At 38.1% G+C, this 20,031-nt stretch overlaps 1 protein-coding gene across 1 annotated transcript in view; it reads left to right on the top strand.

Moving 5' to 3' along the window:
* Smg5 (Smg5 nonsense mediated mRNA decay factor) overlaps nucleotides 1-20,031 on the top strand; it is a 358,955-nt gene that overhangs the window by 103,635 nt on the left and 235,289 nt on the right. The window contains exons 8-11 of the mRNA XM_067137979.2: nucleotides 431-826; nucleotides 6,734-7,267; nucleotides 15,524-15,690; nucleotides 15,769-15,909. Of these exons, the coding sequence (XP_066994080.2) occupies nucleotides 431-826; nucleotides 6,734-7,267; nucleotides 15,524-15,690; nucleotides 15,769-15,909 (1,238 nt within the window). The remainder of the gene's footprint in view (nucleotides 1-430; nucleotides 827-6,733; nucleotides 7,268-15,523; nucleotides 15,691-15,768; nucleotides 15,910-20,031) is intronic.

The following is a 20,031-nucleotide window of genomic DNA, read 5'->3' on the forward strand; positions in this document are numbered from 1 at the left end:
GTAGTAGATTCTTTTGAATATCAAAATAGCTAGTCTGACTAGATAGGCGAGCCTGTCCTTTTTTTCCACAAATATGTTAGTGTTGTTCTATGTTGAGCTGTTTTCAGTGTGAAATCAACTTCCGTTTATCTTCAGGAACTGAAGCTATGGATGTTCATCATTTTTACCCTGTACACTTCATTTTATAGTATGTAACTTCATACACTTTTAGCCAATTTTTCCTCTGCAATACTAGGGAATGTTGTAAAGAATTCAACTTTTTTGTTTTGTTTTGTGATTTTGTGGCATTTGTTGTTTTTCCCCTCTAACCCTTCCTTTACACTTTATTTACATTTTCAAGGCAAATTACTTTCAACAGACAGAGTTGGTTTTACAAATATTTCTGTTTTATTGCAGTCTTGTACTAACAGACACATTTTTTCCCTTGTAGGTTCTCAGCAGTTGTCTGCTGTTGTAGCCTTCACACTGGCAGTGTTTTCTCAACTGGTGCAACAGGTGATTCTTCATATTCAGGACTCTGTTTTTAATATGTCACTTAATTCGCCTCCTCCCACTAAAGCAGCTTCTCCAGTCCTGAACAATTGCAGTTCTACTGTCTGCATCATCTCTTCCCCTGACACAGCATGTGAAAAGAAATCTGAATGTGCTAAACTAGAAAAGGAGGAGGAACAAATGAATGGTCATGTAGAAAATGGAGATAATGCAAGAACAAAAAAGAGTGAGAAGAAAGCGACGAGTCTTCTGAAGAAGTTGCGAAGGAGAAGGCGGAGAAGAAGGAGAAATAGTTCTAATGTCATTAGCTCAGAGGATTCTGATTACAGTGAAGGTGAGATTTTTCTTTTATTGCTTTGGTAAGGACTCCTTGATTGAACAGTTTATTCTTGTGTATTGTATTCCTGTGTTGGTTGCTGTATTGTTAAAGGGCATTATGAAATACATAATCATTGAAGTTGTTAATACTCATGCCTATCATTCACATCAAATTTAAATAAGGTGACCAGAAGTGTTATGTTATTCTATTGTATATCTTTCATTCTTAGTCATTTTTACTAAGGCAGGATATGAAATGGCCAGTGAGCTAAGTAGAGTGGTTCAGTCTTTTACTGTTGTTGGCAGCTATCGTGTGTGATTAAGTTTTAGGATTTTGTAATAAATTGTAGTAGTAATCAGATCTCTGAAAACACAACCTCAAATTGTAGGCCCTGATTTTTGTTCAGTTTGCTGTTCAACAGACATAGCTCATGAAGACATGAGTCTGATAACACAGTGCACATGTACAATATGTCTTGTAGTAAGTTTTGTTGTGCCCTAAAAAGATGAGTTTATTATAACCAAATGGCTGAGCAGCATAACTAGTTGGGGTATTCACTTCTATGTTCAAGGTTCCTGGGTTGAATTCTGGTGCAGTCAGTTGTTATACAATCCCATGCAAATTAATCAGAACATGACAATATCATAAACATAACGAGTACATACATGTATTTATTTATTTATTTATTTATTGATTGATTGATTGATTTATTTATTTATTTATTTATTTATTTATTTATTTATTTATTTATTTATTTATTTATTTATTCATTCATTCATTCATTCATTCATTCATTCATTCATTCATTTATTTATTTATTTATTTATTTATTTACAGTAGAACCCTATTTATCCAAAATAAAGGGGGAGGAGCCACTTCAGTTGACGCGTTTTTTCAGATGACATACGGTAAATATTTTCGGAAGTTAAATGTCGAAATATAAATGCATAAATTCTGTTAAGCAAAGGTGTATACTGTATATCAACATTAAAATGTTTACATAATGTTACTCGTTGTATAAAATCAGTGATTTTCTTCTGAATTTGCTTGGTGCAGCACTGTCGTGCAGGTATGTCACGCCACAGTTTATTTAACAATAGATCAGCTGGTGTAGATTCATTGCTTTGTTCAACAAAGCGCAAAGCAATCTGAAATAAAGAAACAATTTCTTTTGTTACTACTGAACTGAATACTGTATATAGTCATTTTATTACAGTACGGTAATTAAAGCGTGTGGTACTCTATCTTAATAAAAATTCAAAATCAATCTTACCTCCAATGCATTAAATCCATCATCTGCTGTACCTTGATTCCCAGAACTGCTGTTGTCAAGGTTGGAGTCGTCTGCTTAAAACCTTGGCATTAACCCAGAATCCACTATTTCTTGGTCTGTTAGATTGCAACGCCACCCCGAGGTGACAAAGAATGACGTTACATTCAACAAATGCCATAGGGTAACGTACATAACAAAGATGGAAGGACAAAACAATAATAACATACAGCAACTCAAGGTATATAACTTACCAGGACATAAGTGGAAGCGAGAAAACTGAACTGAAAACCCACCCCATTTTTTAAAAAAAGGTCTGAGATCTTCAGAAACTACTGAGCCAGGCATCAAAAAATAACACCAGTTTTCTTTATAAACACACTATAATTAAATTTTATGGAAGAGATAACATACAGTAGTAGTTTGGTAAATAAAGGGAAATTTGAAAGTTTTTCAGTTGCTTTGTAAAGTAAAAGAAAAATTTTAAAATATAAGTAAACAGGTCCTTAATAATATAATAAAATCTTTGCCAACTAAATAAATTAACCGATGAAATTAGAATAAATATGGCAGTTTTAAAATAAATATATTCATTTTACTATTTAAATCCGTTTTTTAAAACATTAAATCAGATTTTGAAACATTGGGACGAATAGTAAGGTTGAGTAACCATGAGTGGCTTAGGACAATCCCTAGTTGAGGAATCACACACCCGAAATATGGACAGAGACATAGATCCATAAATCATCATGTGAAATTAAAACAGAAATATATCCCAGTGAAAAATATTTTAACACATAAGCCAGTTCAAAATTAGAAAAAATGTTGACACAAATAAATTAAACTCAAATCCCAAATAGAATCCAACAGATAAGAAAATCAACAAAATTAAAACCCATAGTTAGGGGCATGATATTTTTGCATTAACGAAAAATGCAACAAAAAATATTTTGAAGCGATTTTGAGATATCTTAACGAATCATATGATTCTGGTTAAGAAATAAGTGATTTTGATTTCGCAAATTACAGCAAATTAAAGTGACAAGGCCAATTTAAAGCAAAATTTACTTATTTTGCGATAAGTGTGAATCTGCAGCGAAATCATGGAAAATAACAGTATTGAAATTGAATTCCAATATCACATGTGTGAAGGAAACAGAAGACAGAATAAGGATTTCTCATGTTGACAGAAGTATATTTTTGTATTAATATAGTATTGTAGGAAATCCCTTATTGGTATGGCCATATAGGGTGAAAGCTATGGCCTTATAGGCTGAAAGGGTAATTTGTTACATAATCTTGATTAGGGTTATATTATTAAGTAACAATAAATAATTATCAACATTTTTTCTCTTTATTTATCTTTCACATAAATAATTCACAAATCTCACGAATAATAATTTTAGGAAATTATTAGCGTAAAATTAAAACGAAAATAATGAAATTTGCAAAATAATGTGAAAAATTGTTTCCTTTTCGTGAAATCGAACATAAATTAATGCGAAAAAATCATGCCCCTACCCATAGTCAATAAGCTAGAGAACAAGGCAGGTCCAGTAACCCAAGGTATCAATACACATGGAGAGTCGAACACGATCTCACACCAAGATCAAAACAATAATAATCACATTAACGACGCCATGCAAGAACAAAAGAAGAATCCCAAAGATAAGAACAACAATGACACAATTATGTAATTGGGTATGGCAGCGTTAAGATAATACAACAATGTGAAGTTAAAATAAGGATAGCGAACGTTAGAAAACCCTCCATTAAGGAATTGCCTAAAACCCCACAAATAATATATGTTAAATGAACAATTTCTTGAAAGTATTACATTTTAAAATTATAACTTGAAATAAATCCAACCTAAATTTTTTTTTATGTCCTAGAATTTACTTCTATGTGTATAGGAACAGGCGAGGGACTCCTTGGAAACAACTTGGCGAACGAAATGGAATTCGATGGGGAGCTATCAATATTAATGGGGCTTATGGAAGAAAGAAAGTAGAAACAGTAGAATTGGCTGAGTCAGCAAAGAGGATGCATCTGGATGTGCTAGGAGTAAGTGATATTCGATTAAAGGGAGATAACGAGGAAGAGATAGGAGATTATAAAGTGTACTTGATGGGTGTTAGAAAGGGAAGGGCAGAGTCTGGGGTAGGGCTCTTTATCAGGAATACCATTGCACGCAACATAGTTTCTGTTAGGCACGTAAATGAGCGAATGATGTGGGTAGATAACATACGCAGTCCGTTACTCCCATAGGTCTGAGGCTTGCTTAAGATGTTCTGAGCTCGGTAAACTCATGAAGCAGAATGCTACCCTACTTGCACATAGTCCAAAGGAGGATCTCTCCTCTAACGGGTTATTGACCACCGGTGAATTGTATAGTCCTAGCCGCCTGAGCACAAGGAAGGCCATGACTCAGAATATGTCCGAGATCCCCACTTCCATTCCATAGCAACTTGTATCCCGACTCTCAGGACCACTTACTAGGCCATTCAGCCGTTGCCCATGGTTCACGAACTAGGGCGTGACTACAGTAACCCACACCATGAACCATTATAATGTAGTCTAAATACATTATTAGTGTTGTCTGTCAGGGGTTGGAATTTTGGAGCTTGGATCATAGCCAGGTTGTCTAGGAGTAGGGTGATCTTTATTGTCAACTAGATGAAAAAATTTGAGGATCAGTTGGAAATGATTTCTGGGGAACATATCATAAAACGATGCCAGTAGCTGCGACGGGGTAGTAAACCAGTATGATGCTATTATGGGTCGTCTGATGAGACCCATGTTTAGCAGGCAGGCAATAAATCATTTCATTTCACTGAGAGTGACATTTTTCTAATCTTTAGCTTTACGAGAAAGTGACAGGTTGGTATGGGACTGGAGAAAATTATTTGCATATCGATTGGTTTCAGGTATAAATGATTTCAGAAGGGAGATGGTAAAAAAACATGTAGAAATGTAGAAATAAACCAATGGTGTAGAATTTTGAGGGGGCATATGTTTTGGACCTTGAAGTTCATGATAAACCAAAGCTGGTATTAGGTGGATTATCTGTGTTACTTGTAACTTCCTCCAATTCACTGTTCAAACTATCGACAGAATCTGAAGAAAGATCTGTCAGTTCACATTCAATATCAGAGCTACTTGGGATTATTCCTACTTGCGTTCGTGATAAATTCATCACATGGCATTGCCTAGGCAGCGTACTTACAAAAATATCACTGTTGTCAGAAGATGCAAAGTCGTCGCTGTCATCGGGCGATAACTCTTTCATATACTTAGCCATCTTTACAGTATCAGAGATAAATAAACAAACGTATAAACAAGCGAGATAACAAGCAAGTGACACGAAGCGGCATAGTGTAGGGCTACCGCGCGCAAAACTTGCAATGCGTCGAAAGAAAGCTTTTATAAAACTTTACTGATACTGATATCGCATGTTATTGATATTTCCGGAGAGTAAAAACTTCTATCTTTCCGTTGGTATTACTTATGCTGCCATCGTGCAGCAGGGAATGAAGGTACAGGAGAAAAAAAACCATGGCCGATAGGTTGGCTCCCGGCAATTTTGGCAGCAGCTCACATGGCCGTTAGATTGGCCGTCTGGCAGTATAAGAGTTAAACAATAGTTGAAAATTAATTACCTAAATATTGTACCTGCAACATCTTCACTGTCTTCAGCTTCCATGTCTTCTCATTTTATTAAATTATTTCTTATTCTGATGACTTGGCCTTCTACTTCATAATCACATTCTTTGCATTTGACCATTGCAGCCTTTCTTGATTCCTTTTTAACTTCATCAAATGAAAGCCAAACAATATAATGTTTTCTACTAGTTGTATAATTGTTGAACTTAAAATTCTCAAAAGCCAAAACCCAACATGTAATACATCTGCATTGGATTGGGAAATGGCTTTAGGATGGGGATTACCCACACTTGGAAGGAGTTTCCCTTGGAATGGGAATTCCCATTTGCAAAGGGATTTCCCAGGGTATGGTTCTTTAATAATCATCATCATCATCATCATCATCAATGTCCCACTCCAGTTGCCTGGGTGTGGTTATGGTTCATTACTCATTAAGCTAATATGAATTATTTGTTGAATGATTTAATTGGGTTAATTTTATGGTAATATAAAAAAATAGGAATTTTCTAGTAGTAATTATAATTACATGTTGTTAAAAACAAATCAGGATAGTTTATTAAAAAGAAAAACACTTGGTTTAAACCAGCCAACCCTGCTACGAAGTGATTTACAGTAGAGGAAAGATCTTGCTTTCAGTGTTCTGTTGCCCACAAATGATTTTTCATGCACATTTCTCCTATTAGAAGGTGTTTCTATGGAGGTTTGTGCATTACTTCCACTTAGTGCTTGCTTCATTTTCTCAGCATATTTTCCAGTTGTAAAAGCAGTATTGTATGCATCCAGAATAGTTTAAGTTCTTGAAATATTTAGTATAGATGTAATCACATTTGCTTTTCTTGACAAGAAAGCTTTTACACATTTTAGACATTTTCCTTGTTTTAATTTAGATTTTCACATGAATATCATTTACCCAGTTGTCATTCTATTTCTGGAATTTTCTCTCTCTCACTAGGCATTTGATTAATTTTTAAACTGGCATATTTTTCTAGGAGACTTTCCGTATGGTGCCAGTTCAAGCTCAAGTGATGGAAATTCTGACATAAGTGAAACCGAAGAGCCTTGTATTATTCGTTCTGATGACGATGAAGATGAAGATGATGTTGAATCTGATGATTCTGAAACTTCTAGCAGCTTGCAGATTGACCCAAAAAAGCAGGAATCCCAAGACAACATAACTTTGTGCAATGGTGAAACTTCTAACCATGCAGATGGAGTAGAGAAGAAGGATTGCATTCCTAATGGAAATGGTAAAGACCAGCCCGTTGTAAATGGTACTTTGGATGCTAGTGCAAGTGTATCAAGTTTGCAAGAGACTTCGTCTTCTGAAAAGCCATTAGATCCAGCTGATGTGATTGAGTTAGTGGCTGATGAAGGGCTGTTAGATGTCATTAAAGTATGCGCTGACTGGCTGCGTGGTGACAGCAACATCATTAAGGCCTGTGGACGAAGTTCACAGACCCTTCTCACTCGGGTGATAAACCTACTTAACCTTATCAACGTGGATGCCCATGTTCTCATGAAGCGTAAGTTATTTAATAGCTTGTAGTGTAATTATTTTTGATTGCTATCCATTCTTAATGTTGTTTAAAAAATCCAACCTCGCTAGCATATAAGAGCAAATTTTCACTTTCCCTCATATCATCTTTATCAGATTCCTGGATTGTCTGTTTCATGTAATCGGTTTTGAACACCTTAAGTTAAAGCTCCATTTACAGGAAACTAAATTAATGAATTATAAATAAAATTTAAAGAATTGTATTATTAATCCAGGCAATAGGGGATTTTACCTGGAAAGATTCAGGGTAGTTCTAGAAATCGGCTAACTTAATATTTTTTGTGTCGCTAAAACCAAATTTTTAATTTCCCACCAAAAATTCCTCCTGCAATTCCCCAAACTTTTGACAGAACTCCCTAAATATGTGGATTTTTTTAAAAGCTTTTTTTGAGTGTTTGTTTGGAAACTAATACCTGGAAGTACAGAAAGTAGACAAGATTTGCAGCAGAAAAGGTACTACTACCACCGGGCGAGTTGGCCGTGCGTGTAGAGGCGTGCGGCTGTGAGCTTGCATCCGGGCGATAGTAGGTTCGAATCCCACTATCGGTAGCCCTGAAGATGGTTTTCCGTGGTTTCCCATTTTCACACCAGGCAAATGCTGGGGCTGTACCTTAATTAAGGCCACGGCCGCTTCCTTCCAACTCCTAGGCCTTTCCTATCCCATCGTCGCCATAAGACCTATCTGTGTCGGTGCGACGTAAAGCCCCTAGCAAAAAAGAAAAGGTACTATGAGATTCTAACATATGACAAGGTATGTGCGCGCCTCGGAATATGGGTCTTGGCGCTGCGAGGCTGCATGCACTAAGTTATGCAACTCTGCTTAACCACTCACTCTTCAAGAATTTACTCTGTGCTACATTTGGATATGTATTTGATTCTGGACTTATTCACACACAGTTCTCTCTAACACATCTAACTTAAGAGACTTTTGGAAGCACAGTGCCGATCTACTCTTCAGGAACTTGCTACGTAGTACATTTGCATATTTGATCAGCGACTTCTTCATAATTTTTGGATCTATCAACGAGCAGTGCTATTCCCTAAAATTATACAGTGCCTCATAAACTGCAATTGAACTCTTCAAGAATTTGCTCAGTACTATATTTGGATACGTATTTGATTCTGGACTTCTTCCCATACAGTGCGCTCTAACGCTTATGTCTTACTAACGTTCTTGATCCATGATTTCTTCATGATTGACACGCAGTGCTGATCCTTAAAATTATACAGTGCCTTATAAACTGCAGCTGATAAATACGTATTTGATTTTAGACTTTTTTCATAACATTGTGTTATAAACTGCATGTGATTGACTATTTTTCAACGCACAGTACTCCCCAAAGATTTTAGTGCTTCACTATCAGCAACGTACAGAATTCTTTATACTTCGCAATTTATTTATCTGTGCAATGTTTTACACTTATTTATGATCGGCTGATGATGACCAAAAATACTGGTCGAAACCGGTACCAATTTTAATGAAATAGGAATGTAAACCTACATTTCTTATTTTAATAGTATTGAAAGATTGAACCATTTTATAGTTTCCTTTAACTTATTTACGTTCACTCTCCTGTCCCCGCCCTCCACCTTTTACTTCAAAACTCTTCTCCCGCCATGCCCTCAAATTTCTTCTTTTTAGCATCTGAAAGTTCCGGACACCCTACCTCTATCTAAAAAAAGAAGCCGAAGAAGGGGTGAGTATTTTCCATTATAAACTTGGGAAATAGGACTTCTTTATTCAAAGTTAATGGTTGAAAGTTTGAAATTTACAATGAAAATCAAGAAAATACATACATGCAGTAATGTTACACGGCAGTTGGAAGCATGATTTAATAGTATAGAGCTTAGGTTTTTGCTCAAGTCTAGCTGAAATGCAGAAAAGTAGAGAACTGTGATGCATTTGATGTTTGTATTATTTAATTCATTTGTACAGATCCATATGGAAACTGATTTCTTTTCCCTTGAAATACGGAACTTACAACATTACATGTTGGACTGGAAAAAATAAACCTGAGTCGTCGGCTACAATCAAGCTGTTAATAATCATTTAAACTTATCCCGGAAAACAGACTCAGATTTGTAGTAATTTTTTAGTTTTTCTTTTGTTTTAAAAACTTTTCATTAGTATGGGGAAATGGATTTTTTCCAGCCCGTCACGTGATGTCACATGCATAATTTCAAGAGCAAAATTTCAGTTTCCATGAAAATAGTGTGTTGACCTGTACAAATGAAACAATAATATGAACATCAAATCTCTGTTCTCCATTTTTCTCCTTTTTGGCTAGACTTGAGATAAAAACCTATTCTTTGTATTATTAAATCATGTTTCAACTGCCTTGTACTGTACATTATTTCACGTATGCATTTTCTTGGTTTTTATCATAAATTTCAGACTTTGAACCATTAACTTTGACTGAAAAATGTCCTATGTCCAAGTTTTTAAAATGGAAAGTATTCTCCATTCTTCATCTTCTTATGTCATTTTCAGAAAGAGGTAGGTTTTTGGGGATTTCCAGATAATGAAAAGAGGAATGAGGAGGGGGAAGAGAATTTTGAAGTAAAAAATGGAAGGTGGAGAGCGTACGTGAACAACATGAGCAGTTCAGTGAAGCTATGTAACTTTGTGCATGAAGCTCCTCAGCGCCGAGGCTCATACCCCCCCCCCCCGTTTGTCTTACATCAAATGTCATAGGACGTTTTTCATTGCAAATTTTCTCTACTTTCCTTATTTTGAGGTTACACACACAAAAAAGCTTTTTTAATAATCCACATTCTTGGCTGTTTTCTCAAAATTTTGTGGGTTGCAATAGGAATTTTTTGTGGGAAGTTAAAAATTCGGATTCAGCCACCCAAAAAACATAAAATAAGCCAATTTCCAGAACTGCCATGAAGTTTTCCAGGTAAAGGTCCCTGCAGGGTCTTTGTTGCCTAGACTATATCAGAATCCTTAAAGGAGAAAAAAGAATGAATCCAAATTACTTATGATCAACATATTGGCATATTACTGTGATTACTAACAACAGCAGCAGACAGGAACATTGAAATGCTGCCATTGATGCTTTCACAGCCTGTACTTATAGACATGATACTGTATAGGCTTTTGGGCTTATGCCGTATCAAGAAAATAAGGTGAAATTCTATGTTTCGCAGAGAACTGTGAGAACTGTGCTCTGCGTCATCAGAAGAAAATCTCGTCTTTCCATGAGAAAGGCTTCTTAAACAATGACTTTTTGAAATGTAGACGTTAAAATAGCAGTGGAAATGGTACATTCACTCGTCACCAGATGGCTCCCAGGACGTGGCACAGCGCTAGCGTTCGAAGCGGAAGCTGATCAAACCATCAGAAATCAGTCTAAGAGGGTCATATAACATGTGTACATAACATATGACATTGACACAAGCCTGGAATGAAACATCTGGCAATGAGGAACGTACGAATTTACAAAACACCGAAACGAAAGAACAATAGTGAAGGGATAGGGAAGGGAACTACCTACGTAAATGCTTAATGGCTGGCAACCAGGTATTACTTAATTGGGTTACATCGCGCATTCCTATCTACGAAATGTCACTGTAAAATTTGTCACAAATGGAACGTAATAATTTTATTTAAATGAAGTGAAAAATCTGCAGTAAATTAAGAAATACCGTCGTTATTAGAGAAATATGAATACATACTTACACGACTCCTATATGCCGTATTTCGCTGCTGGTGCCGTCTTTTGTTAATTTCTTGAGGTCCAGGGCTAGCACTGAGAAATGGGAGTGCTATGTCTGTGGACTCTCATTATCTTTGTCCATATGACTAGAGCGGCCAGTTGAAACAGCAAAATGGATTCACAATAAGAAAAATAGCATGATCCCTGGACCAGTAAGTTTTTTCCGAACAAAAATAGGACCCCTATCCCTGGACCAATAAATCACTAGTCCACAGAATTCTTCTTATGTACATGGTCATAGCTTTTTGTCGCCTATTAAATCTTGCATATCGCAATACAATTCAGGAAATGTCATTGACGCCTGAAGCAATGAAACGAAAGCAAAGAACTTCAGTGAACACAGACATCACACACGAAATTGCTGAAAGTGTAAGACAAACAAAAGACATACGTGTGTTACTGTGAGCCTAGCACCAAAAGTACTTGTAAAGTAGTAAAGTACAGTAGGTATACATAATATTCACCAAAAATGAAATATTTCTTAATTTACCGCAGATTTTAGACTTCAATTGTGCAAGAGCAATTATTAGCTGTAACCATTACCCTTGAACCTGACTTTGAGGGTGTCCATCTCCACCTGGATATTTGATGGCTCACAAACTCATTTCGCCCTCTTGGCGAGTGTCTTGAGAATGCCTTGTTTTTGTGCTGGATGGTGGTGAGAGTCTGCATGGAGATAGCAATTTGTGTGGGTAGGCTTACGATAGACGGTATGTCCTAAGGAGCCGTGCGGTTTCTTTCTTACTAGAACATCCAAGAAAGGAAGGCATCCGTCTGACTCCATCTCCATAGTGAATTTAATTGAAGGATGTTGCTGATTTAAGTGCTTTAGAAATAGGTAAAGTTCCTCAGGACCTTCTGTCCAGACCTCTAATGCATCATCAACATACCTCCACCATATCATAGGTTTGACGGGCTCCGAAGCAACTGCCTCCTCCTCAAAATGCTCCATAAAGAAATTAGCCACTATGGGCAAAAGTGGACTTCCCCTGGCCACTCCTTCCATCTGTTTGTAAAAGTTCCCACCGCACAAAAATTAGCTGGAAGTCATGCAGTGGTAAAATAGCTTAGTAATGTCCTCAGGGAACAGGTGTTCAATGAGAGATATAACTAAGTCAATCGGCACTTTAGTGAACAAGGACTCCACATCGAAACTCACCAAAAGTGCATTAGGTTGAAGGGTTATTGTTGACAGCGTGTGAGTAAATAACAAGAGTCCCTGACGTATAGTTCAGTACGTCGTATGTGTGGCTGAAGCAATTCGCTTAGGTATTTAGCCAGAGCATACATAGGAGAACCTATTGCACTAACAATAGGTCTGAGGGGAACATCTTTTTTATGGATCTTAACCCCTCAGCGCCGACCTCTATACGTGGTATAGACCCTCTTTTCTTCCGTAGCCGCCGACCTCTATACGTGGTATAGACCAATACATGGTTTCACATTTACGGCTATAGCGCGAAGAATTTTGGAGTTACTGATATGCAAATTGTTTTGTTTCCAAGAAGACATTTTCGGGTTTATCAGTGTTGTAAATAGGAATTGAAAAATCGTTATAATGTAGTTGTTTTTGCAAGGATAATTATTTGTCAAATAAGTCTGAGCACTAATCTCTTGCTTTTTTAAAAGTCTGTTTGCTTCATTCTTTCCCACAGAATAAAATAAGGAAATGATGATCTGAGAAGTTTGTCTTTTCGTGTGATGTTCTTTGCTCTATTTGTACATTGGGAGTGCGATTTATTTATTATATTTGTCTTTATTTCTCAGCTTGTAATATTTTCGTAACTCTCCACGAGCGCTCTGTGTAGGCATCAGTTAGTGCTGCTTTCTGTCATACGATACGAGAACCAGTTGTTCATGGTATATATCTCGTTTGAAAGACGTTGTCTCGACCTTTTATCTGAAATATGTATCGAGTTGGTTTGTTCCGTCATAAATGTTATTCCCCTCATTCAGTTTCGTCCTGTTGCTTTCGGTCTCGCTGCATCTTCACCAGTCTGTGTGACGCGCCGCGCTCAGCCGTGGTATGACTGACAGTAACGTGCTTGAAATATTGTATAATTCAGATGAAAGTTTAGTCGGAAGTAGTAATGACAGTATAAGCAGCAGTGATAATGAAATAGATGATGTAGCAGTGGTAAATGATGAGAATGACGACGAGGAGGAAACAGTACTTGGAAATTTCGTGTAAGAGACTATAGATAATTATACAGGTCAAAGAGAAGTTTTCAACGGTGAATTCTGATTGCTAAATTCTCTAATAATACTCACACAGGTCACAGAGACAAATATTGAGCAGTTACCTTATCGGGTTCAGTTGGTGAAAGGTTTGTTTACAAAATACGCTTGGGAGGGAGGGGAACGAAATATTCAAGGCCGGCGCGCATCAGATAATACAGTTCCAAGGTTGCAGGAAAGACATTTTATCAGAAAATTAGCACCCAAGAGTTGGAAATCCAAACCACAGAGACATTGTATCCTGTGTTCAAAACACGGTGAAAAGAAGACGTCAGTGTACTGCTGCCAGGAGTGTGACTTGAGTCCCTGTCTCAAAGAGTGCTTCGAACTCTATCACACGGAACTAAATTACTAAGGAAATGTGAAACTATTATGTAATTATCTGCATGTACATAGTTCTGTCATAAGGATTTCCAAATTTCATGAAAATCAGGCTACTCTTATACTTGTAGTAACGCTTTAAGTGAATCGATGTATTTCAGTCGCGCGTAGTTGAAATCTCATCCGGCTGCGGGGTAGGAAGCTATTTAAATGGCTGCGACGCTGAGGGGTTAAGCAGTCCATGTAATCTAGGTGGCACTGCATCCCCTGGGGTCAGATGTCTAGCCTCCTCTTTTGGAACTGAAGATTGCCTTAAGAACTTCACGATGGTGTTGGACACATGAGTGGTGGGGTCTCATGAGCTCAGTCTGTAAGCAGGCTCTGACAATATAGCCGAAATCTTATACTTGTCAGTGTCCATAACCACTGTCACATTACCCTTATCAGGTGAAAGAATGGTCAGTTCAGAATCATCTCTAAGTGCCTTCAGAGCTCTCCTTTCGCCTCTTGTTAAATTGGGTACATTACAACAATGGACCTTATGAGTCTCACACATTTCTGTCTTAACTCCTCAGCCTCATCCGTAGGTAGTTTGTGGATGGTTGCGTCAACGGAAGTAATTAACTCCTCAGTGGGAACTTTAGAGGACGCGACAGCGAAATTAAGATCCCTAGCTAGAACTGCCATTTGGTTCTTGGCTAAGGATTTCTGGGAAAGATTGACGACAGTTTTACTAGAATCCAGGTTCGTGCGAGAGACCGCCTGTTTCTAAGCTAGTCGGAGGAACTTTGATTTCTGTCTGAATGACACCTGGTTGAATTTTCGTTCAGCCTGTATAGCAGTAATGCGATCGAAAGTCAACCACAATTCCTATGAGAGAGTGTTGCTTAACAGCAGGTGTAAACGAAACAACTCTCGGGAGACTGAATCCAGTTCCCTACAAGTGTAATGCACTCTCTCGATCACAAGAGCCTTGCTAGCACATTGATATATTCTATTCTATTGATATTTTACATCCTGCGGTATATGAAATTCCCTGTACTTGCGCTAAGGTATACATTGGCCAAACATGCCGGTCCATTGGTACCCGTATCAAGGAACATGAATGTAATATTCGTCTCAACCAGCCAGACAAATCGGCAATAGCTGAGCACGCTCTGTCGTCGGGTCATGATGTCATGTTCCAAGATGCTCGAGCTCTTACCCACACTAGACACTACAGGTCCAGGATTATACGGCAAACTGTGGAAATACGTAGAAATCCTAACAGTTTCAACAGGGACACTGGCTATCAATTAAGTAATACCTGGTTGCCAGCCATTAGGGATTTACGTAGGTAGTTCCCTTCTCTGTCCCTTCACTACTGTTATTTCATCGTGGTGTTTCCCAAATGAGTTTTCCTCATCGCCAGATGTTTCATTCCAGGCTTATGTCAACGTCGTACACCTGTCAATGTCATATGTTACGTACACATGTTATGTGACCCCCTTAGACTGATTTCTGAAGGTTCGGTCAGCTTCCGCTTTGAACGCTAGCGCTGTTCCATGTTCAGGCAGCCATGTGGTGACGAATGAATGTACAATTTCCACTTCTATTTTAACGTCTACATTTTAAAAAGTCATTGTTTAAGAAGCCTTTCTCATGGACAGTCGAGATTTTCTTCTGATGACGCAGAGCACAGTTCTCTGCGAAGTGTAAAGAATTTCACCTTTTCTTGACACGGCATAAGCCCAAAAGCCTATACAGTATCATGTCTATAGGAACATTGAAAGTTTCTGAGAAGAGAAAATAGATCATAATAGTAGTTAACTATCTTATCAAGTAAGGGCAGAATGTCTGTACCTCACCACTTATTATTTATTTGATAGTGCTTCTTAAGTGTTGCTATACGATATTTTAAAATTTAAAACATTCATGTTGAATTTTTTCTAAAATATTTTCAGAAAATGATGGTGCTAAGTTTTATAAACTGAAAAATATTCAAGATATATTTCAGAAAGTTCCAATGCCTGAAGATATTGAGTTGAAGGGTTTACCATTTCTAAAAATCTCGCATGATTTTATTGACTGGGAATTTCTGAGGCACCATTGTCTCCATTCAAAGGAAGAGGTATGTCACGTCTCAAAAAATGTGAAATGATGTTTTTGAACTGATTCATGAGACTTAATAATTCAACTTATCTTACAGGCCCTTTTGCGAGTGTGCAAATTGGTAGACTTCGGTCGTTTTCTTGCAACAATAGAAGAAACTGGGGTTACATATAATGAAGTGTCAAGACTCTTTTCTGTTGCACCCAATACCAAGGAAAATGAAGGAACCTCATCTGAGGTGAGTCAACTTTTATACTTGTATTGCATGCTGTTATACAGTTACTCAAAATACTTTAGTAACATTTTGGATACAACCATTACCTATCGTATAACTATGTGTTCTACAAGTTTTTCACCATTGTATACAACATGTTCTATGTGGCTCATAATCCTACTAACTATAGCAGTCTGGATGTGAAGCACTTTTCTTCCAGTATCCTCCACAAAAGCTCATTACACAACAAATTAGGACTTTGTGAAGTATATGGAAAATCATTGTGTCTTGAAATCAGCCAGCCAGGAGGCAGCTGTTAAAGTTGTCTCCCATTTCCATGATCAATCTGGCTCCTTCAGTTCATGGAATACCTGAATTCTACATGAGTGCACTCCCAACATCTCCAGCCATACATTGTACACTACTCCACATGATACCGAGTTCCTGTGATGTCCAAGGTCACTTTTCTTTGGAGAAGAGAGGATTTTGCAGCATTTGTCCAGTATTGTGGTTGTCGGCCTTCCATGCTTCCCTTTGTTATGATTCTCAAAGGAACTTTTCTTCCTACTACTTCACCCATTGAAGAATTGTCTTGTTCATTGTTGGTGGTTTTTCAGATTCCCTCCAATATAATTTTCAGCATTGGTCCAGCATACCATAGTTGCAAAAATAATGTTCCACAGCTGAGACATTGTCTGCTATGATGTACTGCAGCATAGTTATTTCAAGTGCTTAATAATCTGGAACAAAAGGAAAAGTTTTTAATGTTATACGCTACATACAATCTGTTGTTGTTTAACCCGTTCGGTGGGCGATGTGGCGAGATCCGCGGCTGCAAGTCGCTTGCTTGGTGGGGAACGCGGATATATCCGCCGATTCAAATTATATTTTTTTCTCAGTTGCCTGCCTGCAGAGGTTCATTTCCTTTTCAGCAGCATATTCTGGATGAGTCTGCCCTCTGATGTGAATATTTTCAACTATGTTCGCCCAATACCAATGTGTCATCCATGAGTTGCAACATAAAGAACGCAGCTGAGTCCTGGCAAGAACGACCTAAGGCCTAATAGCTCCACGCTGAAGCTTTAGCTCATCGCCTAACCGTCCCTTGGATGTAATAATATTGCTGTAGAAGGGATTTCTAGAGATTATGACACTGAACAGACCTCTCTGATGACATTTTAGAACTGTGACCTGATTTATTATCCCCAGTCTTGAGTTCTTCTTTCACGACTGGAGTGTGTGTTTATCGCGAGTTACACAACATTTTATTATCGTACGCATCCGTAATAGTCATATTTCATGATTTCCATCCAAACTACTGTGACCAGGGTTCTATTCGGTCCTTTTTCTTACATTTTTTTCCAGCTAAATTATCTATAACGAATTACCGGCCCCCACTGTTAGAGGAAGGTGATTTACGGGTCATGGTAAACGAAATGTTGGAATTTAGTGGTGAGAATTGTGATATTAGTGAAGTAATTTCTGCTGAAGGGGAATTCGTAAGTGACAAGAAATTACCTTGAATAAGTACTGCAAGCTCGAATATACAGGGTTTGGGCGTAGCTGATTCGAGTGTTCAGCAGTCGCAATAGAGACAGCACGTGTTCGATTCCAGTTCAAGTAGCGATCATGACAGTGACAATTGTGACAATAGTACTGATTACAATCCAACCATTGCAAGTTCTTGCTCAACTTATACTGAAAATGGACAAAGAAATTCCTGCTTTGATCCAAATTTCCACCGTGATGTAAAGAGATTGTTTTTAGGGAAAACAAAGCTGAGCGAAATATTTTAATAACTTTTTATGACGAGATATGCCAGAACATAGCTGAACAGACAATAGATGCAGATTTCCGTGGTTTCCCATTTTCACACCAGGCAAATGCTGGGGCTGTACCTTAATTAAGGCCACGGCCGCTTCCTTCCCACTCCCAGGCCTTTCCTGTCCCATCGTCGCCATAAAACCTATCTGTGTTGGTGCGACGTAAAGCAAGTAGAAAAAAAAAAAAAAGATGCAGAGCGGGAAATCGCATATAAAACCCAGTTTAGTAAGACGAAAGGAAGGAATCAAGATCAAGACCGTGTTCGGGCAAATAAGGACGAAATAAAGCTTCTTATGGCCATTCTGTTGCTGCAGGGGATTGTATAGAAACCTAAATTAGGACACTATTTCTCGCAATCGCTTGTTCACTATGCCTATTTCCTATGAACTGATGACACAGAGGAGATTTCTTTTCTCGCCAGACTGAGTGGCCTGGCCGGCCTCCTGACCCCAACTTGGCAGGTTTGATTCTTGCTCAGATTGGTGGTATTTGAAGGTGCTCAAATACGTCGGCCTGTTGTCAGTAGATTTACTAGCATGCAAAAGAACTCCTGCGGTACTAAATTCCAGCACCTCAGTGTCTCTGAAAACCGTAAAAGTAGTTAGTGGAACGTGAAGCAAATAACATATGATTATTATTATTATTATTATTATTATTATTATTATTATTATTATTATTATTATTATTATTATTATTATTATATTTACAGCTTATTACATATCTCTGACAATGAGGTGAATAATGCACAAATTCCTTCCAAAATATACGAGATAAATTCCAGTATTTGACCACCTGTTGGCAAAATTTTTGGAAGCTTGTACCCCTGATGGCAAAATGTCAATTGATAAGAACCTCTTGGTATGTAAAGTTTACATAACAAGAAAATGATCGCGTTTCGGAATGGAATTATATAAATTATGCGAAGGCGAGACAGGGTATATAATAGGACCTGCTTCCGTGTAAGATCGGTCAAGACTGGAGAAGTTAGATGAAGAATTCAAAATGTACAACACCAGAAACTTTTATTGGGCCTTCAAAGAGGAACTCTCGGGTTATAAACCACAATGTCTTCACTTTAAGAATACAGACGGGGAGTTGGTCACCTCTAACCGCTGGAACGTGGAACTTTTGGCAAACTACTTTGAGCAGCTGCTCAATTGCGAAGAGCCCACGGAAAGATTACCTGTTGAAGATCCTCCAGAGATACACCTCCCATCTAACCCACCAACAATGCAGCAAGTTGCTAATGCCATCGGACATCTTAAAAACTGCAGGGCACCCGGGGAAGATGGCATCATTGCGGAAGCTCTAAAAGCAGGTGGAAATACAATCACAGAGGGCATACACCAGATCTTGATCGACTGCTGGGAGACTGGCAGGATCCCCGATGACTGGAAATCAGCTATCATACACCCTTCACATAAAAAAAGGTGACCGCAGTGATGTCAACAACTACCGAGGGATATCTCTGCTGTCAGTAGTATACAAAGTGCTGTCAAGGATTTTACTGGACAATGTAGAAAGCCAATGTGATCGAACGATTGGTGAATATCAAGGAGGATTTCGGCAGGGACAGTCCTGTACCGAGCAGATCTTCAGCCTAAAAACCATTCTCCAACTAAAACAAGTAAGGAGTATGAACATCGCTGTGGTTTTTGTCGACTTTAAAAAAGCTTATGATTCCATCGACCGCCAGACACTCTTCTCCGTACTGCAAGAACGAGGTGTTGATTACAACACACGCACCCTCATCCAACAGACTCTTATGGATACAACATCTAAGATGAAGTTCAGGGGAGAACTATCTTGGAGTTTCAAGATAAAAACTGGAGTACGACAGGGTGATGGCCTCTCACCCATTCTGTTTAATCTAATGCTTGATAAAGTCATCAAGAACTGGGAATGTACACTGAGGAATCTAGAAATCAAACCAGTTGCCATTGGAGCCGGGACCCGAAAGATTGAGATCAGGTGCCTAGCATTCGCAGATGACATTGCAATCCTAACCAACAACTCTAAGGATGCTGTCATTGCTATCGAAGCCCTGCACGAGATAGCGGTGAAGGCAGGATTACACATATCGTACGACAAAACTAGGTACTTTGAGACTCGGCATCCCGGAAACCCCCCTTTGACGACCATACATGGAACGATTGGGAGAGTCATTTGTTTTTGATATGTTGGTGAATGGGTCCACCCCAATGGTAGAGACGGTGCATCAATCCTAGAAAGGTGTAACAAGCTCAATGCAGCATACCAACTATCCTACAACCATTATAATAAGAGGTGCGTTTCGAAAAATGCTAAGATCTGTCATTACAA

This window comes from Anabrus simplex, chromosome 1 (genome assembly GCF_040414725.1).
Source record: "Anabrus simplex isolate iqAnaSimp1 chromosome 1, ASM4041472v1, whole genome shotgun sequence".
Lineage (NCBI taxonomy): Eukaryota > Metazoa > Arthropoda > Insecta > Orthoptera > Tettigoniidae > Anabrus > Anabrus simplex.